Genomic DNA, 24122 nt, shown 5'->3' on the forward strand with positions numbered 1-24122 from the left:
AAGTTACTTGCGCAGCAGCGCACCAACAAAAAATAGGGATTTACATCCCAAATATTACAAGAAAATTGTTCAATACATTTTTCAATCTATGACAAATCTTCACCCTCATCCGGAAAGATTTCCCTTAGTTGCGCTACGTGATCATCAGATTGCAGCGCAACATTTATCAGATCCATAACCGGCAGTTACAAGTTGTTAAACTCTGTCTTCAAGGCAGCAAGCGCGGCACCAGTATCCACGCCGAAGGTTGCAGACTTACTGTTATCCCAGTCAACCTTTAAAGCACTGTTCACATGATGGGAACATTCAGCATATCCTTGCGCATACCCATCTCTTCGCGCAGCAACCACTAAACGAGCAACGGTTTTTTCTAACTCTTCAGAGTTCAACACAGATTCAGCAACCTATGAAAGAAAGAAAAGATGAATAAACAAAAAAGCGCATTAACAGTTCCACAACAAAAAGGAGAAAAGAAACTTACACAGGCAATACCGCGATCTTTTAACCATGCCATATCATTCTTCAAAGGTTCAAGCTCACTTTCCGCTGTAACCCGCGCCGTGTCTGAATTTTCCAACTTCTCTTCAACTTCAGACAAACGGCGGGAGGTTTCAGTATTCTCGGAATGCGCAAGCTCCAGATCCTTCTTAAGTTGTTCCTGACCAGCAACCAAAACAGTAAGTTCTTCTAACTCCTTATCTCTAAGGGCAAGAGTGGCGAAAGCTTGTACGTCTCGTTGCTCACTACGCTCCCTATGAGAACGCGCCTCCGCTAGCGCAGCTTCTGCATCAGCTTTCTCCTTCTTCAACTTTTCTACCTCTGCATCCTGATTCTTCAGTTTTTCAACCTCAGCTTTGAGGTTATTAATGATATTACGGAGGTTTGCCTTCTCAACATTATCTTTTTCGCAAATTCTCCTCCAGTTTTTACGTTCCTCGGAAAGGAGAGCAGCTTCAGCTTCCGCTTTTCTCTTCCAACCAGCAACAGACCATTCCTCAATCTTGCGCTCAGCTTCAAACTTGGCCTGATTAGCTTCCAATTTAGCCTTCAGCTGAGCCAGGCGTTTCTCATCTTTGGCAAATTTCTTTTGAGACACCATAAAGGATTCCTGGTCCTTATGCATACTATAGCACTAACGCATTATGCGGTGAGTGGTAGACACATGAGAAGCAGTTTCTTCAAGATAAGATTGATAGGTTTGTTCATAAGACCGGCCTTCTTGAATCTTGATCTCTCCAGGCGGAAGTATCCCCTGCAACCAATCTTGGCACACGCGCCAATCCGAGAAGGTGTCACCTTTCTTTAAATTCCAAACGGGGGCGTGAGGCTTAGAGACATCTTTCTCCATATAAGTCTGGTAGTAATAATCTCCCAAGGTTTCTTCTGGGCGGATTGGAGAATGTTTACCAACACCAGCAGATGAGCCTTATCCCTCAACCGTCACCTTCTCGACTTGCTCAGGCATAGCATCAGAAGGTTTAGGGGAAGAAGTCGAAGTTTTTTCAGCAGTTGGTTCTTTCCCTGGATCTTCAGCAACAGTTTCAGGGGTTTGTGGCTTACCAGCACCATCCACCACACCTGGATCAACAACTTTTTCAGCCTCTCTAGCAGTATCAACAGGCTCCTCAGCCTCAACAATATTCTCCACACCACCTTCAGCAACCTCTGTAGGCTCTAACTGGTCAACGCCAGAAGCACGCGGAGAGGTGGATGGAAGCTCTTCATTTACCACAGGTTGCAGTACTGTGGGAACAGGGGAAACAGGAACCTCTGAAAAAGCAACAAAAATCTTTAAAGATTTAACGCACATAAAGAAAACAAGAAAAGACAACACTTACCAACAGATTCTGAAATAAAAGAGTCAAGATTCCCTTTTCTGGTAATTTTCTTCCTCTGAACTTTCTTAGGAGGTTGACCCTCCGCATCAGTATCAGCTTGTTTCCTTTTACCAACTTTCCTGTGCACCAAATGTTCGGGACTAGAATCCAAATCGATAGGATCACTTGGGTTGGATGGGGGAATATCAGCAGAATCCCTCGGTTCAGGTTTCGGTTCTCATACAGTTACTGCAGGGGTAAGACCCTCCAAAGAATCAGAAACCACCACATAATCACACCTGGAGTCAGAGGAACGACGCATACCTTTCTTCTCTCCAGCATTTTTTATCCTCAAAGTATGAGTTTTATCAGCCCCACTTTTCTTCGGCGCAGAAGTAGAAGTCACCGCGCGTTTCTTCCTTTCAGGGCCGATGCCCAAATTCAACAACTCACCTACAAAGGCGCAAACAAAAATTTACCCACAAGCGCAAAAAGGAAAACAAAAACAGATATAGCTTACCAGCACCAGCAGCTGGTTGGGCAGACAGATCCGCATCCCGCGGACGAACATAATTTCTTACAATACGATGGTACCAAAGTTCCTCTTCAGGTTTCTTCTTGATAGTACCCATCCTTCCGCCTTCCCTCTTGAAGGCAACAACATATAGGTATTGTTTGTTTTTTGCTAGAAGTACTTCAGAACCTCTTATGTCTGCGCTGTGCAGACCACGCGCAGACATAAGGGTCTGCAGCTTGTTTGTTTTTTAGAAGAGGTTAGGTCTTCAAACCTCTTCCCCACCTCTGTTTGGGGCAGACTTGTCTTGAGGTCTTCAAACCTCTTCTGAAGACTTATCTCCTTCTCAAAACATCTCCTCCTCAAAAACACAGAACCTCAACCCTTCACCTCACCTCCGGCGCTACCACCTTCACCTCCGGCGCCACCACCTCCCCCACCACCTTCACCTCCGGCGCCACCATCTCCCCCACCGGCTCCTCCTCGTCGACATACACCTCAGCTGCACCCCCTCCTCCTGCTCGATCTCCAACCTCATCCGCCACCACCTCCCCCACCGGCTCTACCTCGTCGTCGACCTCCACCTCCGGCTCCCCTTCTTCTCCGGCTCCCCTTCTCTGCCGGCTCCCCTTCTTCTCCGGCTCCCCTTCTTCTCCGGTGGGTGGTGGCTGAAGTGGTGGTGGTTGATTGTGGTGGTGGAGGTGGACGGTGGTTGTGGTGGTAGAGGAAGGCAGGGAGAGAGAGATGAGAGAGAGAGGTTATGGTGCTGGGTTGTCTGTGTGTTGTTTGTGTTTATAAAATATGAGAAGAGGTTTTTAAATATAAAAAAACCAAACCCTCTTCTCCTTGCAGACTGCAGACATTTGGTCCACCTCTTCTCCTGCAGATGCCTGCAGATGTGGTCCGCAGACTGCAGACCTTTTCCCACAGAAAAAACAAACACCACCATAGTGAAACAACTGCAAGCAAAGGATAGCAAGTCAAAAAAAAAAAAAGAGAGAGATGGAAATAGAAAAACCCCCAATCTTACCATGACCATCCTCGATGTACACCGGTTTGTCATCACGCTCCATCTTCCAATTCAAACTCATGCCGGCCCCGACGAGAGCTTTCTCCGGTAAAGCAATATTGGGCACATCCTTCAAATCTTGATACCAGTTTTCATCAACAGGGGTCTGAAGCGTTTCGATCGGAACGTCTTCTTTCCCCCTTAGAACCATCCTCACCGGAATTATTCCAGCCTTGATAAAAAAAAGTTTTTGTTTCCAATCGTGAAAGGATTTTGGGGGTTGTTGTAGAATCTTCTTTGCAGAAGCCCTCTGAACGAACGAGTAAAACCCTTGGGGTACAATGCATCTGATGAAAAACCCTAAATCGGGAAACGGTTGGCTCAACATGCATTGTCCGACACACGAATTCGAAATGTCAAACCCTAACCATGCCAATAGGATGAAGTTGGGAGATGTGCAGGTTGTAAAACCCAAGGATTTCAAGAAAAAATTTAGTGACAGGCAAGCGAAAGTTACCCTCACAGAAAAAATCCCAAAAAAGGGTAATATTCCCAGCCGGAGCATCCGCTGCAGTCTGCCCCTCTTCAGGATACAGAGCACCCCAGTTTTTCGGAAATTTGAGATTCCGAATTAAACCATCAAAGGTCGCTCTAGGCCACTTTAACGGTGGAAGTTCAGTTGACATTTCTTCAGCAAGATCTTCTTGGTGTTCTCCGGTCGACATAAGAGGAGGGACTGATAAACCTTTTCTTAGAAGAACGGAACAGGGAAAGTTTTCAACAAAACAATGATTACACAAAAAGAGGGGTTACTCAAACGTTACATATACTCATCACAATAAATAGCATAGGTAACCGCCACAACAACTTTTTCAAATATCACAGTTCTCCAAGCAGCAGAGAGAACAGTAACTGACACAAACGCGCTTACACGCGCGCGTGTAGGACACGTGTAGTAAAAACAACTGACAATGACAGACTGTCATTCAGGTTTACTGTACCAGTCTCATCCAAAGCCAAAGATTTTACAAAAATCTTTACAAAAATCAGAATGAATCTTCCTCCGGAAGTTTCCCCTCATTTTTCGTAACAAAAAGCATTTCCCTCCTGAAAGTCCAGTGCTCCACTTACTTGCATAAGTGCAACACTAGACTGGGGGGACTTGAAGGGGTAAGGTCCCAAAAACCCCATAAAAAGTACTTGGGACCACACCACAACCTTACCTTTCAGCCTTGTACCTTGCGCGGCCGCGCAATGATTTCACAAATAAAGACTTAAAGACAGACAACTGTCAACACTTGCGTGCCCAAAGGAAATCATAAACCTTTGCGCTTTCTCCCATAGACAAAGGATGAAAATCTTGAAATAAACACTCCCGCCTAAATATCCAGACCTGGATATTATTTACCCAGACTTGGGATTTATTTATTCACCTGTCTCCACACGATAAGGTGCCACACCAGATTACAGCAGTAATCTTCTAGAAGAAATACAATCGTGCATCACCAAGACGGTTATAACCGTCTGGACACGTGTCACCATCTCAAGCATCCCTGAATTCACAACGGAAGCATGCAATTGGAAAGTAATCTCCACTTGATCACTTTACACGTGGCAAATTCCCAGCCTTCGATCTAAGCCACGATCCGTGTGCTCTCACGTCGGATCAAGAAGCTTGACGGAAGGGAAGGTAACCGCTTACGGGGTTAGCATCTTCCGTCAACTTTTCACTAACGGGTTTTCCCGCCTAAAACAACTCCCGGCTATAAATATGAGAAGCAACCCAGGTATGAATTCAAGTTACACACACTTACAAAAAACATCTTCTTCTTCATTACCAATACTTATTCTCACACCGGAGTCGGGTCAAGGAGAGAACCCTTTTCTCCCCTTGGCGAGGCTAACGGTGCTCTTTTTTCCAGAGTTATCGGAGAAGAAGACCAGTCGGACCTGTATCAATCGAGTGGAAACCAACCTTTTATGCGGATTCAAACCCCCTAGATATCTCGGTTCCGACCATTTATCTAGTGTTTCTTCAGTGGTCAACCTTTTTGTTTTCATATTTAGGTAAGTAGCGGTTCCAATCAGCGACCTTCAAGAGTATTTCTGCAAAAAGTTGTGGCCACTGCAAAAGCTGCAAAATGTTGCTGAAAGTCGCTAATTGATATAACAACCTTCTTAAAGTCGCCGAATGATATAACAATGTTGCTGAAATTCACCGAATGATATAACAATGTTGATGAAAGTCGCTGTTTCATATAACAATCCTTCTGAAAGTCGCTAATTGATATCACAATGTTGCTGAAAGTCGTCGAATGATATCACAATGTTGCTGAAAGTCGCTATATCATATAACTTTCTTGTTAATGGTCGCTGATTCATATAACTTTGTTGGTGAAAGTCGCCAATTCATTTAACTTTCTTGTTAAATGATGCAGCAGGCAATGATCACATGTGAGTTTTAATTTCAAATTGTTTGCAGGAGTCACTTTAATTTCAAAGGTATCATGTGAGTTTTAACTTTCTTGAAAAATGACCTTGTCTTTTTGCAGGGAGTCACATGTGTGTGAATTGAATTTGTGGCCATTGTTCAAGAAGACTGCATGCAATATACAGTACCCCTGCATGCATTCAGTACCCCTGCATGCATTCTTATGACATGAAATGACTAAAGAATGCAAAGTTTAATTTCTGTGTAAGGATTCCACTATAGTGTAAGAAGCATCCACAACAGCAATTTTTATTATCCTCGTACACCTTACGGGAGGAGATGGTAGATGAGAATAATCTTTCACCTCCACACAAGATCTTCCCACTTGGTATACGAAAATTAAAACTGAGAAAAACATCATGATGAATGAGGTCCCGAATGATCCAAGAGCATGATGATACATTGACCAAATTTTCGTATCACCATAAATATCAACCAACGAACATCTTTTATAAAGAACATCATACAGACACAATTGAAAATTCAACATTATATTTTTTTAACAAACACAGTATGTTGTTACATACGAATTGTTGTGCATCTGTTTTGTAATATAGTTGGGTTATAAAACTGAACATTTCAAATTTCAGAACAATTATAAAATTCACTCCCTGCAACACGACAAGGTCAAACACCAACTTTCATTAACATTGTAGGATGAATCAGCAACCTTCATTAACATTGTAGAATGAATCAACAACCTTCAATAACATTGTTTTATGAATCAGCAACCTTCATTAAAATTGTACTTTGAATCAGCGACCATTTATAAGAAAGCTGTATCATTTGGCGACTTTCAGCAACCTGGTTATATGATCTAGCGACTTTCAGCAAGGTGGTAACATGAAACAACGACTTTCATCAAGGTAGAAACATGAAACAGCGACTTTAACAAAGTTGTTATATCATACAGCGACTTTCACCAAGGTCGCTGTATCAAACAGCAACTTTCACAATGTTTTGCAGCTTTTGCAGATGGTCTGATTTTTTGACAGAATCATCATTGAAGGTCGCTGTATCAAACAACAACTTACCTAAATATGAAAACAAAAAGGTTGACCACCTAATGACACTCTTTTTCATCTCAATCCACCTATTTATGCAAAAAATTCGATGTCGCGTGGGATGATGTAGTTGTAATAATATATATACCTTTCAAAAACATTATAATTGTTCTACGCATCTGAAATTTTATTTTATTGTTTGACCCCTTAATATTAAACCATAATTAAATTGACCATTTACACATACATATGTAAATTTCCCCCTTTATATTATCCCTCTCTTGCTATATGTAAGTCAACATCCTATTGCAAATTACAACCATGCCTTTAATACAAAGTTATATGTAAGTCAACATCCTATTGTAAATTACAACTATGCCTTTAATAAAGGTGAGTGGGAACCCATAATGGTCCTAACAGTGATGGAATCCTTGTGGCAAACATATGAATAATCAACCTCAAACAAGGCATCTAGGCTAGTTGAGTATTACAACATATCATAACTGTATTATGGTGTTTGGTATAGTGACTGATAGTAAACTACATAGGATTGATGTAAAATGTTAACATGTCAGGTAAACAATACCCGTTTAGCTAAATGTATACGGTTTTATAAAACCCAACGAGAGTATAGTTGTAAAATTATACATTTCTTTTTCTCTTCCTTTCAACTCAGGAACACACGAAACCTTTACTTTCTTTTCTTTTCCTTCAAACTCGGAAACACGAAATGAAATTGTACATTTTTCTTCTAAATTACCTTCCTTTGTAAAAGCTTATTAATATCCAACCGACGAGAAAGAGAAATTGTTCAAGAAGTTGCAGGAATCGGCGATAAAAGATGTTCATTGAGCGTTTAATATTTTGAAAGGCCAATGGAGTATAATGAATCGACCAGGACACACAATGAAACAATCGACAGTAGAGAGTTTGGTGTACGCGTGTATCATATTGCATAATATGATCTTAAAGGATGCGGACACACAATATCGTCAAACTACGTGATGGACCCTCTGACCCAGATAGTCGTTCCCGATGATATTGTTTTGGAGTTGTGGAATGAAAACACCCACCTTCGTCTATTATATGATCTAACGAAACAAGTTGGTGCTTTACATCTTCACTTTCTTGATTTCGATGAAGAGTTCGATGAAGAGTAGATTTAATTGTATTCTAGTTTTAAATTTGAGTTGTTTTTTTATTTTATTGGATTTTCTTATTTAATTTTAAGTATTTTAAAAATGTAGATTTTTAGTTAATATTTTATTCAACAAAAATGTTTAGTGATATAACGTGACGGTGTGATGGGTGTTACAAGTATTTAAGGGATGGTGTGATGTAATTAGAGAGAATGAGGTGTCAGACTGAGCATGGAAAAGAAGATAAGTGAACTCATCCCTTTCTTTTCTTTTCTTTTCTCTTCTCTTCTCTTCTCTTCTCTTCCTTTCCATTTCTTTCCAATTTAAAATGATGAATTTTAATATAAAAAATCCTCCTTATCTCTTCTTTTCTCTTTATAAAAAAACTCCGAAACACTATTTTCCCTTACTTTCTTTCAAATTATTTATCTTCACCTTCTTAGGAACGCAACGTTAATTATAACATAAACAAAAAGCGTGACAATCAAGGGATGGTTAACATATAGGTTGAGTTGAGTGGTGAAGATAACGGAAGTGAGTAGGGTTAGAGACAAGTATAACACATAACTTTCCGTCATATGTCAAATGTTCGAAGGCCGTTTTGCTTCGAAGAGCTTAGGAGTTAAGACTTTATCAGGATCCACCTCAGCAGATTATAAAGGTGCACGTCCCTAAGTCATGTTTATCTGACAAACACACCACTCATCGAGACTCGAGATCTGTTGCCGCTCTCCTGATAATCTAATGACACACGTGAGTGAGTTTGACCGAAAACTACATACAACACCATCTTCATCAAGCACCAACGATCTTGTTGGTTCATCACCATCGTTCCCCTTCAAAAGATCTCCATCTGTATCTATAATTCTGTATCTATATCTATATCCATCCACTACACTCCACCATATTCACAGACCTCAATCTATTCAACTCACATAACTTCCAGTTTCACGCATCAACAAGATCCATATCTCAATCATGACACACACAACCTAGGGTTTCAAAAAAATGTCTGGAGTCGATCACAGTGACAACGCGATTCTATTGCGGTCAAATAACTCAAATTCATCGTCTTCAGACAGAGATTTAGAATGCCAAATCTCATCTGCAAGAAGCAGTAAAAGCATTAAGGATATATGGAATAAAGTGGATCGAGCGTTTTCCGATATTCGTCTCAGCATTAAACGCCGCTCACCTAGGGCACGCTGGCCGGAGAGAGATCATGCGTCGCCGGTAAGAAGCACTGCCGGTGGTGGTGGTGGTGGTGATGATGAGATTCTCGGTGACGGAGCTCCGCCGGAATGGGCGTTGTTGCTGATTGGATGTCTTCTAGGTCTTGCCACTGGTTTGTGTGTTGCTGCGTTTAATCGTGCGGTAATGTTGAATGCTTATATTGTTTGATTGATTTGCATGTTAGGTTTTTGTTATGTAATAGTGAGATCTTGCTTAGGGACCTATAATTGGTGTCTGAACCTTGAATTGTAGTATACTGGGGGTGTTTGGCTATTGGCATTGAAAGCGGTTATCATCGGGTTATTGCATTTTGAATCTGCGGATAATCGATTAGGGTTTGAGGTAGTTGAACGGATTCTCATTATTAAGGCTGCAAACGAACCAAACGTTCGGCGGGAAGTTCATTTGTGCTCGTTTGTTTATCGAACACGAACAAGAAATTTCTTTCGTTTAGTTAAATGAACGAACATGAATAGAGGTCGTGTTCGTTCGTTTTTGTTTGTGAACGTTCGGTAACGTGTTCAATAGTTCATTAGTGTTTTTAGTTTTTATATTTTATTTAAATACTTCAAAACCTCGACAAATAAAATATTTAATAAGTGTTGGTGTATTGTCTATTTTGTTCATGAACGCTTATTTGTGTTCGTTACTTCGTTTGTTTCCATTTGTGTTCATGAACACATATATGTTCATGAAAACCTATGCAGTTAACTCGGCCGATATATCGGTGCTATATCGGTGATATAGCGGTTATCGGTCCTTCAGTCAAATATCGGTTTCATATCTCGGTCCTTATATCGGTCAGCGATAATATCGGTGGTTATCGCCGATATTATGTCTAATTTATCTCGGTCGAATCGCCGAGATTATCGGTTGGGCCAGTTTTGACAGAGAAGAAATGGTGGCTAATCGAAGTTGTTGAATCGAAGCTTACCTGCTGATCGAACCTTACCTTCCGAATCGTAGAATGAAAGATCTGTAGGCTGTTTTTTAGGTTTAGAAGATGGAGGAGCGAACAGGGGAGATAGAGGACGGCTGCTGAGATAGAGGACGGCTGCTTTAGTTGTTTAGGGTTTTTTTAGTTTAAAGGGATTAGTAATAGTAGGGTTATAAAAGTTAAATCATTCAGTTTACCTCCTTTTCTTTTAACTTGAATTACAATTTCATCCTCCAGTTATAGATTTATCAAAATTAACCTTAGACTTTTACAAGTTAGTGCATAAAAATGTTGTATACATATATTATATAGGTTTTAGATATTAATATACATATATTATATAGGTTCTATATATATATATGCATGATATTATAAATTACCGATATCTCACCGCGATAAACGATATCTCAAATATCGGTCCTTGACCGATAACCGATATTTTTCCGCATTAACTGCTTAGATGAAAACATATATTTCTTAACAAACGAACACGAACAAGGTCTTGTTTGTGTTCGTTTGGTTCGTTCGCAACCCTAGTCAATACTCATTATCTTGATTGTTTAGGGATCAGATAATTAGTTTATGAGTAGCTATAACAAAACTGATTTTGGCTATGTTATTATTTTGGGGTTGTTATTACTCGTAAACCTTGATTAGTGGGTCGATTGGGATTGCTTATTTGAACAGATGATTTTCTGATTATGTTATATTACATAATAACTTTACCTGACATTGAGGGACTGAATACAGGTGCATGTAATACATGGATGGGCGTGGGCCGGGACACCAAATGAGGGTGCTGCATGGCTACGGTTACAGCGGCTAGCTGACACCTGGCATCGGATTCTTCTAATTCCCGTCACTGGTGGAGTGATTGTCGGAATGTTGCATGGTTTACTTGAAATTTTAGACCAAATAAAGCAGTCGACTCCTGGAAACGGGTCGAGCTTCCTTTCTGTGTTCTTTCCAACAGTGAAGGCTATTCAAGCTGCGGTTACTTTAGGTACAGGCTGTTCATTGGGCCCTGAAGGCCCAGATGTAGATATCGGAAAGTCGTGTGCCAATGGGTGTTCGTTAATGATGGAAAATAATAAAGAACGCAGGATAGCTCTTGTTGCTGCTGGTGCTGCTGCTGGCATAGCTTCAGGTTTTGACTTATTTTCTCTTTAGTATTTTGGAAAATAATAAACAGCAGAACCGCGTCCAAACACTTTCCTTTGTTTCAGGTTTCAATGCAGCAGTCGCTGGCTCTTTCTTCGCCATTGAAACTGTTTTAAGACCTCTGCGTGCCGAAAACTCTCCTCCATTTACAACTGCAATGATAATATTAGCATCTGTTATTTCTTCAACTGTCTCAAATGCCGTGCTTGGGGAAAAACAGGCTTTCACAGTGCCCAGTTATGATTTGAAATCTGCTGCCGGTATTTAATCCTTACATATTTACATATAGGGAAAAGAGTAAAATGTCATTTTCGTCCCTGAGGTTTGTCTAGTTTTGCGACTTTTGTCCAAAGGTTTGTTTTTTCACATATGGATCCAAAAGGTTTGAAATCTTGCCATTTTCATCCGGCTCATTAACTCCATTCATTTTTCTTCGTTAAGTCAGGGGTATTTTTGTCTTTTTTGTTAACTTAAAGGGCAATTCGGTCGTTTAAATACTTGTACATTATGCTAAATGCTTGTACGTAAAGTGAAAAAGACCGAATTGCTTTTTATGTTAAGAAAAAAGACGAAAATACCCCCTACTTAGCAAAGAAAAATGATTGGAGTTAACGAGTCAGATGAAATGGCAAGATTTCAAACCTTTTGGATCCAAATGCAAAAAACAAGCCTTTGGACGAAAATCGCAAAACTAGCCAAACCTCAGAGACGAAAGTGGCACTTTACTCTAGGGAGAATGTTATTATACAGGAACCAAGTTTCACCGTTGTTTTATATAAACACAATTGGCATATGTAGCCGCTGATTCATGTTGCATGCTAATTTTTTTAACAAAAATCACAACACCTAAATACTAGTGAAACTTGATTGCTATTTAGTGATATATTTGTTATAAATGGTGTTTAGATCTTATATATATGTGCAGAACTACCTCTATACCTGATATTGGGCATGCTATGTGGAGTGGTTAGTGTATTATTTACCCGTTTGGTAACGTGGTTTACTAAGGCATTTGAATACATCAAAGAACGGTTTAATCTTCCTGGTGTTGTAACTCCAGCTTTAGGTGGTTTAGGAGCTGGTATAATAGCACTTAAGTACCCTGGGGTTCTATACTGGGGATTCAATAATGTTGATGAAATATTACATACCGGAAAGATAGCTTCAGCACCTGGAATCTGGCTTCTGGCTCAGTTAGCCGCAGCTAAAGTTGTAGCCACGGCTCTATGTAAAGGGTCTGGGCTTGTTGGTGGGCTGTATGCACCAAGTTTGATGATTGGTGCTGCAGTTGGTGCGGTGTTTGGTGGTTCGGCTGGTGAGTTGATTAATTCTGCTATTCCTGGGAACACTGCTATTGCCGAGCCACAGGCGTATGCATTAGTAATGTTTTATTTTCTTTGTTTGTTTTTCTGTTTAATTATTGAATAATTGTTGGTGACTATAACTTATGAGTGCAATATTTTATTGTAGATCGGAATGGCGGCAACCTTGGCTTCAGTTTGTTCTGTTCCGTTGACTTCGGTTCTACTTTTGTTTGAGTTGACCAAGGATTATAGAATCTTGCTTCCACTTATGGTAATATTACGGGATTATGTATACATAGGCCACTCAAGTATTGATAATTTTGGGTGTCGTTATCCCTAATTTTTAGTGTACATTTGCGTGTCCATTACTGTGCGAATAAGCTAGATAGAGTGTGTGTTGTATGTGTATGTTAGATAGATGTAACGCATGAGTGTTACGTTCGTAATATCAATATGACATACATTGTGTGATGTACAATGTATGAGTCATACGTGTTTTATTGACTAAAGCATGAGCCATGTCTATATATAGTTGAGACATGCGTTAGTGCGAAACAAGTTTTAGAGATTGGAAATTGAACACACTTGGTTCCTCCCTGAGCTTAAACGATTTAAACTCTTTCAGCATTAATAAATCTGTGATGGCGTTGTTATGCTGCCGAAATTTCTACCGAATTTGTTTATTATACTAAACTTCCGTCTTGAACATATTTAAACACTAATCGTTAGGTTAAACGATCCGTTTCACATATATTCACTAATTTTATTCCTGAGAAACTTATATGAATTTAAATACGGTTTTTGTTATGAATTTGTGTTTTTCAGGGGGCCGTTGGATTAGCAATATGGGTACCATCTGTAGCAAACCAGTCTAAGGAGAGTGATACAAAAAAGGGTTATACTATGCTTTCACCTGTTGACAAATTTGAAACGTGGAGACAAACGACAGGCGATGCAGATGATTTGGAATTATGCATCATGGGGCCCGATGGTAACCATGAATCCGTTGATGAAGATATTATTCTCGAAGACTTGAAGGTTTATTATATAGAATTTGTTACAATACAAATATATTGTGTTTGCATGGTGACAGTTTTAGTTATTTCGTTAATTAGGTTGCACAGGCGATGTCAACCATCTACCTTAATGTCGGGTTATCGTCAACTATTAAAGAGGCTGTACAATGCATGGATAATGGTCAACAAACATGTGTGCTTGTCGTTGACCCTGAAGAACGTTTAGAAGGGATTCTGACCTATGGTGACATTAAACGTGGCATGTTGAAGAACTATGATGAAATCGATGGTGTTTCAATGCCAGATGTATGTTAGTTATTTCTATTTAACATGCTTTTTATTTGCCTTTATATTTAACGCACACAATATATATCCTTCAAATATTCATAGTAGAGTAAATTGCCATTTTAGTCCCTGAGTTTTGTCCAAATTTGCCATTTTAGTCCAAATAGTTTTTTTTTTGCCTCTGGGTCCCTGACTTTTCCCTTTTGTTGCCATTTTGATCACATACACTAACTCCATCCAAAAACTCCATCTTTAACCAGGGGTATGATTTTTTGGATTTTTTAGAATTTTTATGATTTTTTATTATTTTTTGGAATTGGATCAAAATGGCAATTGAAAACATTTAAAATGAAAATCCCCAAAATACCCCTGGTTAAAGATGGAGTTTTTGGATGGAGTTAGTGTATGTGATCAAAATGGCAACAAAAGAGAAAAGTCAGGGACCCAGAGGCAAAAAAAAACTATTTGGACTAAAATGGCAAATTTGGACAAAACTCAGGGACTAAAATGGCAATTTACTCTTCATAGTATCATCATATTCATCTTTCAAAACACTAAAAATGCATTATTTACCCATTTAATAGTAAATAAATAAACTGAATTGTTTTGCAGTTTGGTGAGAGCCTTGTTTCGTCTGTGTGTACACGAGGGATAAGTTATCGTGGGCGTAAACGCGGGCTTTTAACTTGTTATCCTGATACCGATCTAGCAATTGCTAAAAATTTAATGGAAGCTAAAGGAATAAAACAATTGCCTGTGGTACAACGAGCTGTTGATTTTCGAGAAGAAGGAAAACGCAGGATTGTTGCTATTCTTTACTACCATTCGATCTGGAATTGTCTCAGGTGACATAACTGCTTTTATTTTTATTTTTTTTTTATTTTCATTTTTTTTTTCAGATTTTCTATACTTTTTGGTGGGGTTAACAGTACGAAAGTGAAACAAGCTTTTACATATTTTTCTTATATTTAGCAACCAGCTTTAACTTGGGTGCAAATAGCCAAAAGAGTAAAATGCCATTTTCGTCCCTGAGGTTTGGTCGGTTTTGTGACGTTCGTCCAGAGGTTTATTTTTCCGCATCTGGATCCAAAGGTTTGAAATCTTGCCATTTTCACCCGGCTCGTTAACTCCATCCATTTTTCTCCGTTAAGTCAGGGGTATTTCCGTCTTTTTTGTTAACTTAAAGGGCAGTTTGATCTTTTTCACTTTTATGTAAAAAGACCAAGTACCCCTGAAGTAGACAAAAAAGACGGAAATACCCCTGACTTAACGGAGAAAAATGGATGGAGTTAACGAGCCGGATGAAAATGGCAAGGTTTCAAACCTTTTGGATCCATATGCAAAAAAACAAACCTTTAGACTTCAAACCTTTTGGATCCAGATGCGGAAAAACAAACCTTTAGACGAAAGTTGCAAAACTGGCCAAACCTCAGGGACGAAAACGACATTTTACTCTAGCCAAAAAGAAAGAAAGCTACATTTTATAACACAGGTTTTAGCAGCCAACTTTAACTTAAGCGCGGAATAGAAACCAACTTGCATTTTATTACCGGTTTTTGCAACCATATTACTAATTGTAGCCACAGACTTGTTCATTTTATTACATTTCATTTAAAAAATTGTTGACATGGCATCTTCACATTTGATATTTTGTTGTATATATGTCATGTGGCATCTAATGTGACATTTAATAATTATTTTCAAATATCTAAATAAATGTATTTTTTAAAATTTTTTCACATAAACATGACATCAAGGTTGGTTGCTTATAAAAATCGGTAATAAATTGCATTTGCGTCCAATTTTAAGCTTATTGCTAAAAGTGGGAAAACGTGACGTTAGCCTCGATTTCTTAAAAGGGTGTTTGGCATTGTCGTTTGATAGTGTTTGGACGCGGTTGTTTGAGATTTTGAGTGTTTGGCAAATCTGTATAATAATCAAAATCAGTTTTGTTTTCTAAACTGATTATCTGATCCCCGATATTATTGTGCAGAGAGGAATTGAATCGCAGGGGACCCGAGTATCAACCGAGGGTAGAAGAGTGTGTCGAAGATAAGATTTCCAATGGCCATTGATTCGAATTGTTCCCCACGTTGGATGTTTTTAGTGTTACTTGCCAAAGTGGAAGACCGTACAGTAAGCTGAAATTTATGACACAAGGGGTATGCACTTTCATGTGCATTGTCCCGAATACGTAGGACTCACGTGTTGTCGAACAAGATGTTTTATTATACTTGTAATATACCAATTCGTTATACGATTTTTTTGACCTTAGTCGTAGGATTATTAAAAAATGATGAATAAAGCCTAATTTTTTACTCTATGTTGTTCAAGGTTGTGTTATTTTTGCCCATCTTGAATAAAATTTCGTCTTTAGTGTTTTAACGTGTTTATTTTCATCAGCGTCACGATGGAGTCGACCGCCGCAACGCACGATCATTAAAATTTGTACTTAAATTGAAAAGGTTAGATATGATTAGTTTATTTATGATGACCACTTAATTTTTTTGGGTTTTATATTTTGATTTACCGAGTGAGTGTCAGTATTAGACCTTTTTTAGGTTTTATATTTCAATTGCTTTGGATTTTATATTTCGATTGCTAGATTGCTATACCTTGTGAGTGTCAGTATTAGACCGATAGCGTAATGAACCGAATCGCTGTCGACTGAACTCCCGCCGCAACACGGCAGGGCAATCCACTACTTATTAATAATCTTGTGAATAGTCATGAATGGTAAATCTATTTTTAAGTATTTCTTTTAACTTTTTAATAATATTTTATTCATAATTTTGTTTGATTTTTTTATACTTTGCGTACGTAAACTTAAAAAAAATCTAACTCCGCAACTATGTTTGTTTATTTTTTTCAGTATTGTGATATAAATTTTATTAAAAATGGCTATTGTGTCGTTGTCATACCCAACCGTGACAATAAATGAATATCAGTATCCACCTTGATGATCTGAACCGATAATATTGTTCGAACAACATCAGTGCCCATACCAGTGTTCGTTTTTATCGTTTTCAGTCGATGTAAAACACGCGTTGATTTCTACACCGAGTACATGTATTCTACTGGTACTATAACAAACCAAACTGATACCCATCAAATGCCCACGGTAACGTACCGCCGCAACGTGTGGTCAAATATTTTTAACAAAGAATTTCCAGTGGAAGAATTGCAACATAAACAAGTTCAAATAATAATATAAAGTTGTGAATATTTGTACTCTTAAAACACCAATAAAATTTACATCTGAGGACCAAGGGGCAACCTATTAATAACCATATGATGGTAAAGAGACGAACCGTTAGCGGCAAGGTTCAAACCAGGGTCCGACACGGGCTCCACCTTCGGTTCACCTTTCGGCAACATCATTCCCATCTCATTCATTTGTCCAATAAACTGATGACCATGAACCGGCATTTTACCTTGGTTAGGTCCCAACCCAGCCATAGCCATTTGACTCATGTTCATCCCATAACCATAGCCATTGGGACCGGGCTGCAAACCGTAATGGGGTCTTTCAAACCTAGCCATGCTGTTTTGAACTTGAGAGGCTTGAACTGATTGAGGTTGTGTGACGGTGGAGTTAACGTGACTGCTGTTACGCGCAACTGGGACGTCGTGGTTGTGTTTCCCTTCGTATGTTGTGATTACCGACTTAAGGTCGTGTGAAGCCCGTTCTACGTGTTTTCTGACTGTGCATCCGGTGCTCGTGCATTTGTAGTAACTCCTGTATCAGAAGTAGTAACACAAAATGTTATTTAACTAATCGAGGGCACTATAGTAGACGAGTAGGGCTGCAAACGAACCGAACGAACACGAACAGGACCTTGTTTGTGTTCGTTTGTTAAGAAATATATGTGTTCACGAATTGTTCATGAACACTTACCGAACGAGATTTTTGTCCTTTTTCGTTTGTTAAGGAAATGAACGTGTTCGTGTTCGTTTGTTAATTTTAGGAAAGAGTTAATTACTGTTTTCGTCCCTGTGGTTTGTCAAAAATCACTATTTCAGTCCATTAGTTTAAAAATTGCGATTTTAGTCCCTGTGGTTTCACTTTCGTAACCATTTCAGTCCCTGTGGTTTCACTTTCGTAACCATTTCAATCTATTTATTCTGTTAGTACAGGGACTGAAATGGTTACGAGGTGGACTGAAATGGTCACGAAAGTGAAACCACAGGGACTGAAATCGTAATTTTTAAACTAATGGACTGAAATAGTGATTTTTGACAAACCACAGGGACGAAAACAGTAATTAACTCTTTAGGAAATGAACGTTGATGAACACAAACTAATGTTCATGAACACAAATGGAAACAAAAGAACACAAACAAGCGTTCATAAACAAAATATATAATACACCGACACTTATTATATATTTTATTTATCGGAATTTTGAAGTATTTAAATTAAATATAAAAACTAAGAACACTAATGAACTATAGAACATAAACGAACATGTTACCGAACATTCACGAACATAAATGAACGAGTGCGGCTTCTATTCATGTTCGTTTATTTAACTAAACAAACAAAATTCGTGTTTGTTTGTTTAATAAACGAACAAACACAAACGAACTTCCTGCCAAACGGTTCACGAACTGTTCGCTGAAAGTACTGTTCGTTTGCAGCCCTATAGACGACCCCATGGCAATAAGCTGCCCAAATAACTAGAAAATGTAACCTTGGATTTGGATTTCCTTTGACGACTTTCTGCCCGTATTTACGCCAGCGGTACCCGTCATCGAGAATATCCACCTCGCTCGTGGTTTGCACAACTACTCTCGGCTCCCTTATGGCTCGGCTGGCCCCACTTACATCTGCTGCGTATGCTTCAACCTTTCTGGAGAATCAAAAAAACATCCACAATTACAATAAAGGCGAAAATATATATATATATATATAGAGTAAGGTTAACATACAAAAAGCCTTATCATACATCACATAGGAGACAATGGTAACCGTTGGATCAGGGGTATAATCACGCATGGGACCACATAATCACGCATGGGACCACATAATCACGCATGGGACTATAATCACGCACGTTCTATGATAATAACGCACGTTATATTTTTTTGTCATGTATGTTAATGTAGGTTAAGCCTTGAAGTACATTATACTTTCTCTCTCTCTCTCTCTCTCTCTCTATATATATATATATATATATATATATAGTATATTATAGGGCTGCAGAGAAACCAAACGTTCAGCGAACAATTCGTGAACCGTTTGGTGGGAAGTTCGTTTGTGTTCGTTCATTTAGTAAACAAACAAACATGAACAAAGGCCATGTTCGTTCGTTTATGTTCGTGAACGTTCGGTAATGTGTTCACTTATGTTCGATTGTGTTCGATAGTTCATTAGTGTTTTTAATTTTTCTATTTTATTTAAATACTTCAAAATCCCAACAAATAAAATATTTAATAAGTGTCGGTGTATTATATATTCTGTTCATGAATGCTTGTTTGTGTTGGTTTGTTTCCATTTGTGTTCATGAACGCTTGTTTGTGTTCATCAACGTTCATTTTCGTCCGTTGCCGAAACTTAACAAACGAACACAAACAAACACGAACACGTTCATTTCCTTAACAAACGAACACGAACATAAAATCCCGTTCAGTATGTGTTCATGAACAGTTCGTGAACACATATATTTCTTAACAAACGAACACAAACAAGGTCTTGTTCATGTTCGTTCGGTTCGTCTGCAGCCCTAAGTATATATCTAGAGGCTAAGAAGGCAGGAAAGATTGACGAACCTTCGTTTTGACTCAGACTCGTCTCCTTCAACGTCACCACCCAATGACACGCTGCCATGTGTCGCACGATCATCATCTTCTCCTTCCTCATTAGAAAAGGTCAACGAGCCGTCCACATGATCACTAGACTCAACCTGAGTTCCATGATGAACCGCGGTTGACGACACTTCAACATTAGCATCTTGGGCCCACTCAATGCCACCTTGGATGTCGTTAGAAGATGCGAACCCGGATCTACGGCCAGGAGGAGGTTTTGGATGATTGTGGGCCCCTTTATAAATAATTTCGGTGATGTGGCCCTCGTGAGATCGCTCCACCTTTTTTGTGACCGGACAATTTGCATAAGTGCATTTGTAATAGCTTCTAGGATACTCACTACCCTTCACTTGTTTTTGGCCGTACTTTCTCCAGTTATACCCATCTTCATTTACGTAATTACCATTTTCGCCACTCGGTATTTGATCTGCGTCTTCTTCGTGATGTTCTTGAATAATATTCCCATTTAAACCACCGTTTTTGGCGGTTTCAATGGATGGTACGCGATTCTCAGATTGCCAAGACATAAAAGGCGAATTAACCTAAAAGTAAACGAAATAATCGTGATATAAATAACCACATACACTTACAGTTTTTTCATGCATAAGTATAACATATTTAAACGCTTATAACTAGAGGTGCAAACGAGCCGAGCTACTCGCGAGCTACTCGAGCTCGGCTCGAAAAAAAGCTCGAACGAGCCGAGCTTAAACGAGCTCTAGCCCGAGCCTAAAAACAAGCTCATTTAGTAAACGAGCCCGAGCTTCGCTTATTGTTTATATAATTTTTATTAATATATTAAACATGTATTTATATAATAATAATTATCATTTATATAAATATAAAAATAACTAAATTATATGTATAACAATAATTATAATTAATATAAATTAATTAATAAATACTAAACGAGTCGAGCCCGAGACGAGCTCGAGCTTGAAAAATTACCTTCGAGCCGAGCTCGAGCTTTAGAAATAAAGCTCGAATCGAGCCGAGCTCGAGCTTTCATATGTTAAACGAGCTCGAGCCTGGTCGAGCTCGGGCTCGGCTCGGCTCGTTTGCACCCCTACTTATAACTACCTTGTTGGAAACCGGAACAGAAGCAGATTCAAGAACAGGTTTAAATGCAAAAGATGAATTGTTGAATTCTTCAAACGAATCATCTTTATTTTGTGCAAATGCGAATTTCCCAGTTGTTGGAGATGGTTGAGCCTGCAAAAAAAAAAAAAAAAAAAAAAATAATAATAATAATAATAATAATATACACAAATCATGCTATTTGAGTACTGTATTTGGCATTGCTTTTAAAAGTGATTATCTGTCAATATTCAAACAACTGACTGACTATCTGATTATAACAACACTTTATCCCTCAACACTTTTGTTACAGTTAATTATCGAGTGAATTTCAAGAATTGTCCTTTATCTTTATACCCATTTTCAGGCGCTGTCCTTTATGTTCAAAATTAACGAGTTTTGTCCTTTATGTTTTCATATCATACACGTTTTGTCCTTTTTCAGTTAAATTTGGTCATATGCTTTGCACATGAGGGTATTTTTGTCAATTCAAAGGTACATTCAACGGCAGATTTACAGCTCAAAGCTTCTGCAACCTTTGAATTGACAAAAATGCCCTCATGTGCAAAGCACATGAACAAATTTAACTGAAAAAACTAACTGGGTTAGGCCTAAAGGACAAAACGTGTATGATTTGAAAGCATAAAGGACAAAACTCGTCAATTTTGAACATAAAGGACAACGCCTGAAAATGGGTATAAAGATAAAGGACAACCCTTGAAATTCACTCGTTAATTATCTAATTGTTCCGTATACGAATAATAATCACTTTCGAAACATATCACCAAACACGCAAACATCGCTAAACTAAATCTTAAATCCGACTTTATTAAAAAACGATGCGTTTTACTGTTTTAGTAAACTTTACCAGCGAATTCGACAGAAAAACCGGCGAATCTAAAAGCGAAGTCGGACTAAGACCAGGAGGGATTGTCAAAACAGACGATTGTTTGTCCACGTCAGCAGGACTCGGAGGAGGTCTGATGATGTCAGTGTTTAATCTTGGAGCATTGTAACCAGCTCTAGCAGCCATTCTTTCAACAAGACCTGACCTTGAGCTTCCCGACTTCTGTTCGGCACCAAACGCACCGTTTTCTGACCCGAATTGTTTGTCGGGTCCATGAAAAGTGAACCTACTGGTTGGGTTGTCCTTGGGTGGTTCAGTCACTGACCCTGAGCCTGCTTCACTTAACATAGCCATAAAGAATGACCTTGGGCTAGGGCTTGGGTTAGGAGCCATCCAATCTCCAATTATTCCAACATGGTCATCAAATCCACCCATCAAAAAATAGAAATTAAACTCCTTTTTTGCTGTCAGCTTCTAATTAAGGTCAACTGAAACACAAGATTATTAGAAAAAAATAAAGATTGTAAATTTTTAACTAAAAAAACATAAATTTTAGACCTTTTTTGTAAAAAAGAATAATTTGCAGTCTGGAACAAGAGCATATGATGAGAAAGATTGTAAATTTGTTACTAAAAAACATAAATTTTAAACCTTTTTGCAAAAAAGAATGAATGAACACTCTGAAGCAAGAACATATGATCAGAAAGATTGTAAATTTGTCACTAAAAAACATAAATTTTAAACCTTTTTGCGAAAAAGAATGAATTTCACTATGAAGCAAGAACATATGATCAAAAAGATTGTAAATTTGTCACTAAAAAACATAAATTTTAGACCTTTTTTGCAAAAAAGAATAATTTGCAGTCTGGAACAAGAGCATATGATGAGAAAGATTGTAAATTTGTTACTAAAAAACATAAATTTTAAACCTTTTTGCAAAAAAGAATGAACTCAATTCTGAAGCAAGAACATATGATCAGAAAGATTGTAAATTTGTCACTAAAAAAATATAAATTTTAAACCTTTTTGCAAAAAAGAATGAATTTCACTATGAAGCAAGAACATATGATCAAAAAGATTGTAAATTTGTCACTAAAAAATATAAATTTTAAACCTTTTTGCAAAAAAGAATGAACTCAATTCTGAAGCAAGAACATATGATGAGAAAGATTGTAAAAATGGTACCCAAAATTATTATATTTTTGCAAATAAAGAAGTGAAACAAGAGAAATTGATGGGAAAAAAAGATGAAAGATTTGTAACCTAATTACCATAATTTCAGACTTTTTTTTTTTTTTTTTTGCAGAAAAAGAAATAATCCCACACTAAAACAAGAACAATAAATGGGAAAGCTGATAAATTGTAACTCATAAATGGTAATTTTAGCCGTTTTTCTGCAAAAAAAAAAAAAAAAAAAAAAAAAAAAAAGAGAGAGAGAGAGAGAGAAGAAATCCCACACTGAAACATGAACTGTAGAACTTATATGAATACAATAGTTTCCATGAAAAATTAGTAACTGATAATCACAAAAAAAAAAAAAAAAAAAAAAAAAAAAGATTTTTATAATCCACCCAAATGGGCAATTGCAAAATGTCAATCAAAACATTTTCTTGAATCTTGATTCTCTTAGCTACACACCCAATTTCACAATCTTGACCCAAAAACAAAATCTAAATAAAGATCCATCTGATCAACAATCCCACTTCATTAAAACCAAAGATCTGCACTGATCATCAAGAAAACCCCAAAAAAGACATAAAGATTGTAACTTTAATACATACAAATTAAAGGATTGAAATTTAAATGAGAAAACAAGAACACCCAATTGAAAGATTATAAATTTATGATTACCCACCTGGTAAGAACACACAAGAAGGAGAGAGAGAGACAAACAGTCAAAAGGGTAAACTGTTTTTTTTTTTTTTTTTTTTTTCTGTTCTTCTCAGATTAATTGGTTCTTGTGTCTCTGATTAACAGCTTCTTTCATTCCATGAAAAACAGTGTTTTTAACAGAGAAAAAAAAATGGGTAATTTTCCTGTTAGTTTCCCCACATATGTGATATGGCCTCTCAATCTATTTGGAGACAAATTTGTAGAGAAATATAATATAATGGAGTACTAAAAGGAAAATTAAAAAGGTTGGGATAATTGTGGTGGACCAGAAATGATTGGAATCTTTAAGAGGAAGAGTTAAATTGAGTTATTAATTAAAGTTTATATATATTTCTTTTTCCCTTAATTTATTGCAAAAAGTAAAAATTGATGGGGGTAATACGTATACGCTCCCCAATCACCACACTCCAACATTCAAAGTGGGATTGCTCCGGACGTCCGGAGCATTGCACCTCGGACGTCCGAAGCATCACAGCTCCGAATATATCTTGTGACGTTATCAATTGTACTATAGATATGAACTAATGCCGCTAGAGGTGCACAACTATATCAATCCTGAAACTAATTTGAAATTGAATTAATCTGCC

General features: G+C 38.0%; 3 protein-coding genes across 4 annotated transcripts; 1 reads left to right on the forward strand and 2 right to left on the reverse strand.

The window, feature by feature from the left end:
* Positions 1-185: 185 nt before the first annotated feature.
* Positions 186-1099, reverse strand: LOC110944114 (myosin-11-like). Its single transcript, XM_022185829.1, has 2 exons — positions 482-1099; positions 186-404 (listed from the first exon to the last, which is right to left on the reverse strand). Exons 1-2 carry the CDS (start codon positions 1097-1099, stop codon positions 186-188), a joined length of 837 nt encoding a protein of 278 aa, XP_022041521.1.
* Positions 1100-8693: 7594 nt separating this feature from the next.
* Positions 8694-16291, forward strand: LOC110942189 (chloride channel protein CLC-f). Its single transcript, XM_022183936.2, has 9 exons — positions 8694-9348; positions 10895-11291; positions 11371-11565; positions 12231-12685; positions 12776-12880; positions 13435-13647; positions 13725-13931; positions 14523-14755; positions 15904-16291. The coding sequence occupies exons 1-9, from the start codon at positions 8983-8985 to the stop codon at positions 15983-15985; spliced, it is 2253 nt and encodes a 750-aa protein (XP_022039628.1). The 5' UTR covers positions 8694-8982; the 3' UTR covers positions 15986-16291.
* Positions 16292-16996: 705 nt separating this feature from the next.
* On the reverse strand, positions 16997-23733 carry LOC110942188 (probable WRKY transcription factor 2). Of its 2 annotated transcripts, none has more exons than XM_022183934.2 (6): positions 23498-23733; positions 21664-22130; positions 20799-20930; positions 19683-20260; positions 18605-18763; positions 16997-17649 (listed from the first exon to the last, which is right to left on the reverse strand). In XM_022183934.2, exons 2-6 carry the CDS (start codon positions 22075-22077, stop codon positions 17163-17165), a joined length of 1770 nt encoding a protein of 589 aa, XP_022039626.1. In that variant the 5' UTR covers positions 22078-22130; positions 23498-23733; the 3' UTR covers positions 16997-17162. The 2 variants fall into 2 exon arrangements, with proteins under 2 accessions (XP_022039626.1, XP_035846314.1); XM_035990421.1 differs by lacking the exon at positions 23498-23733 and adding an exon at positions 22201-23069.
* Between the last annotated feature and the right edge of the window lie 389 nt (positions 23734-24122).

The sequence above is a fragment of the Helianthus annuus genome, chromosome 5 (genome assembly GCF_002127325.2).
Source record: "Helianthus annuus cultivar XRQ/B chromosome 5, HanXRQr2.0-SUNRISE, whole genome shotgun sequence".
NCBI classification, from domain to species: domain Eukaryota; kingdom Viridiplantae; phylum Streptophyta; class Magnoliopsida; order Asterales; family Asteraceae; genus Helianthus; species Helianthus annuus.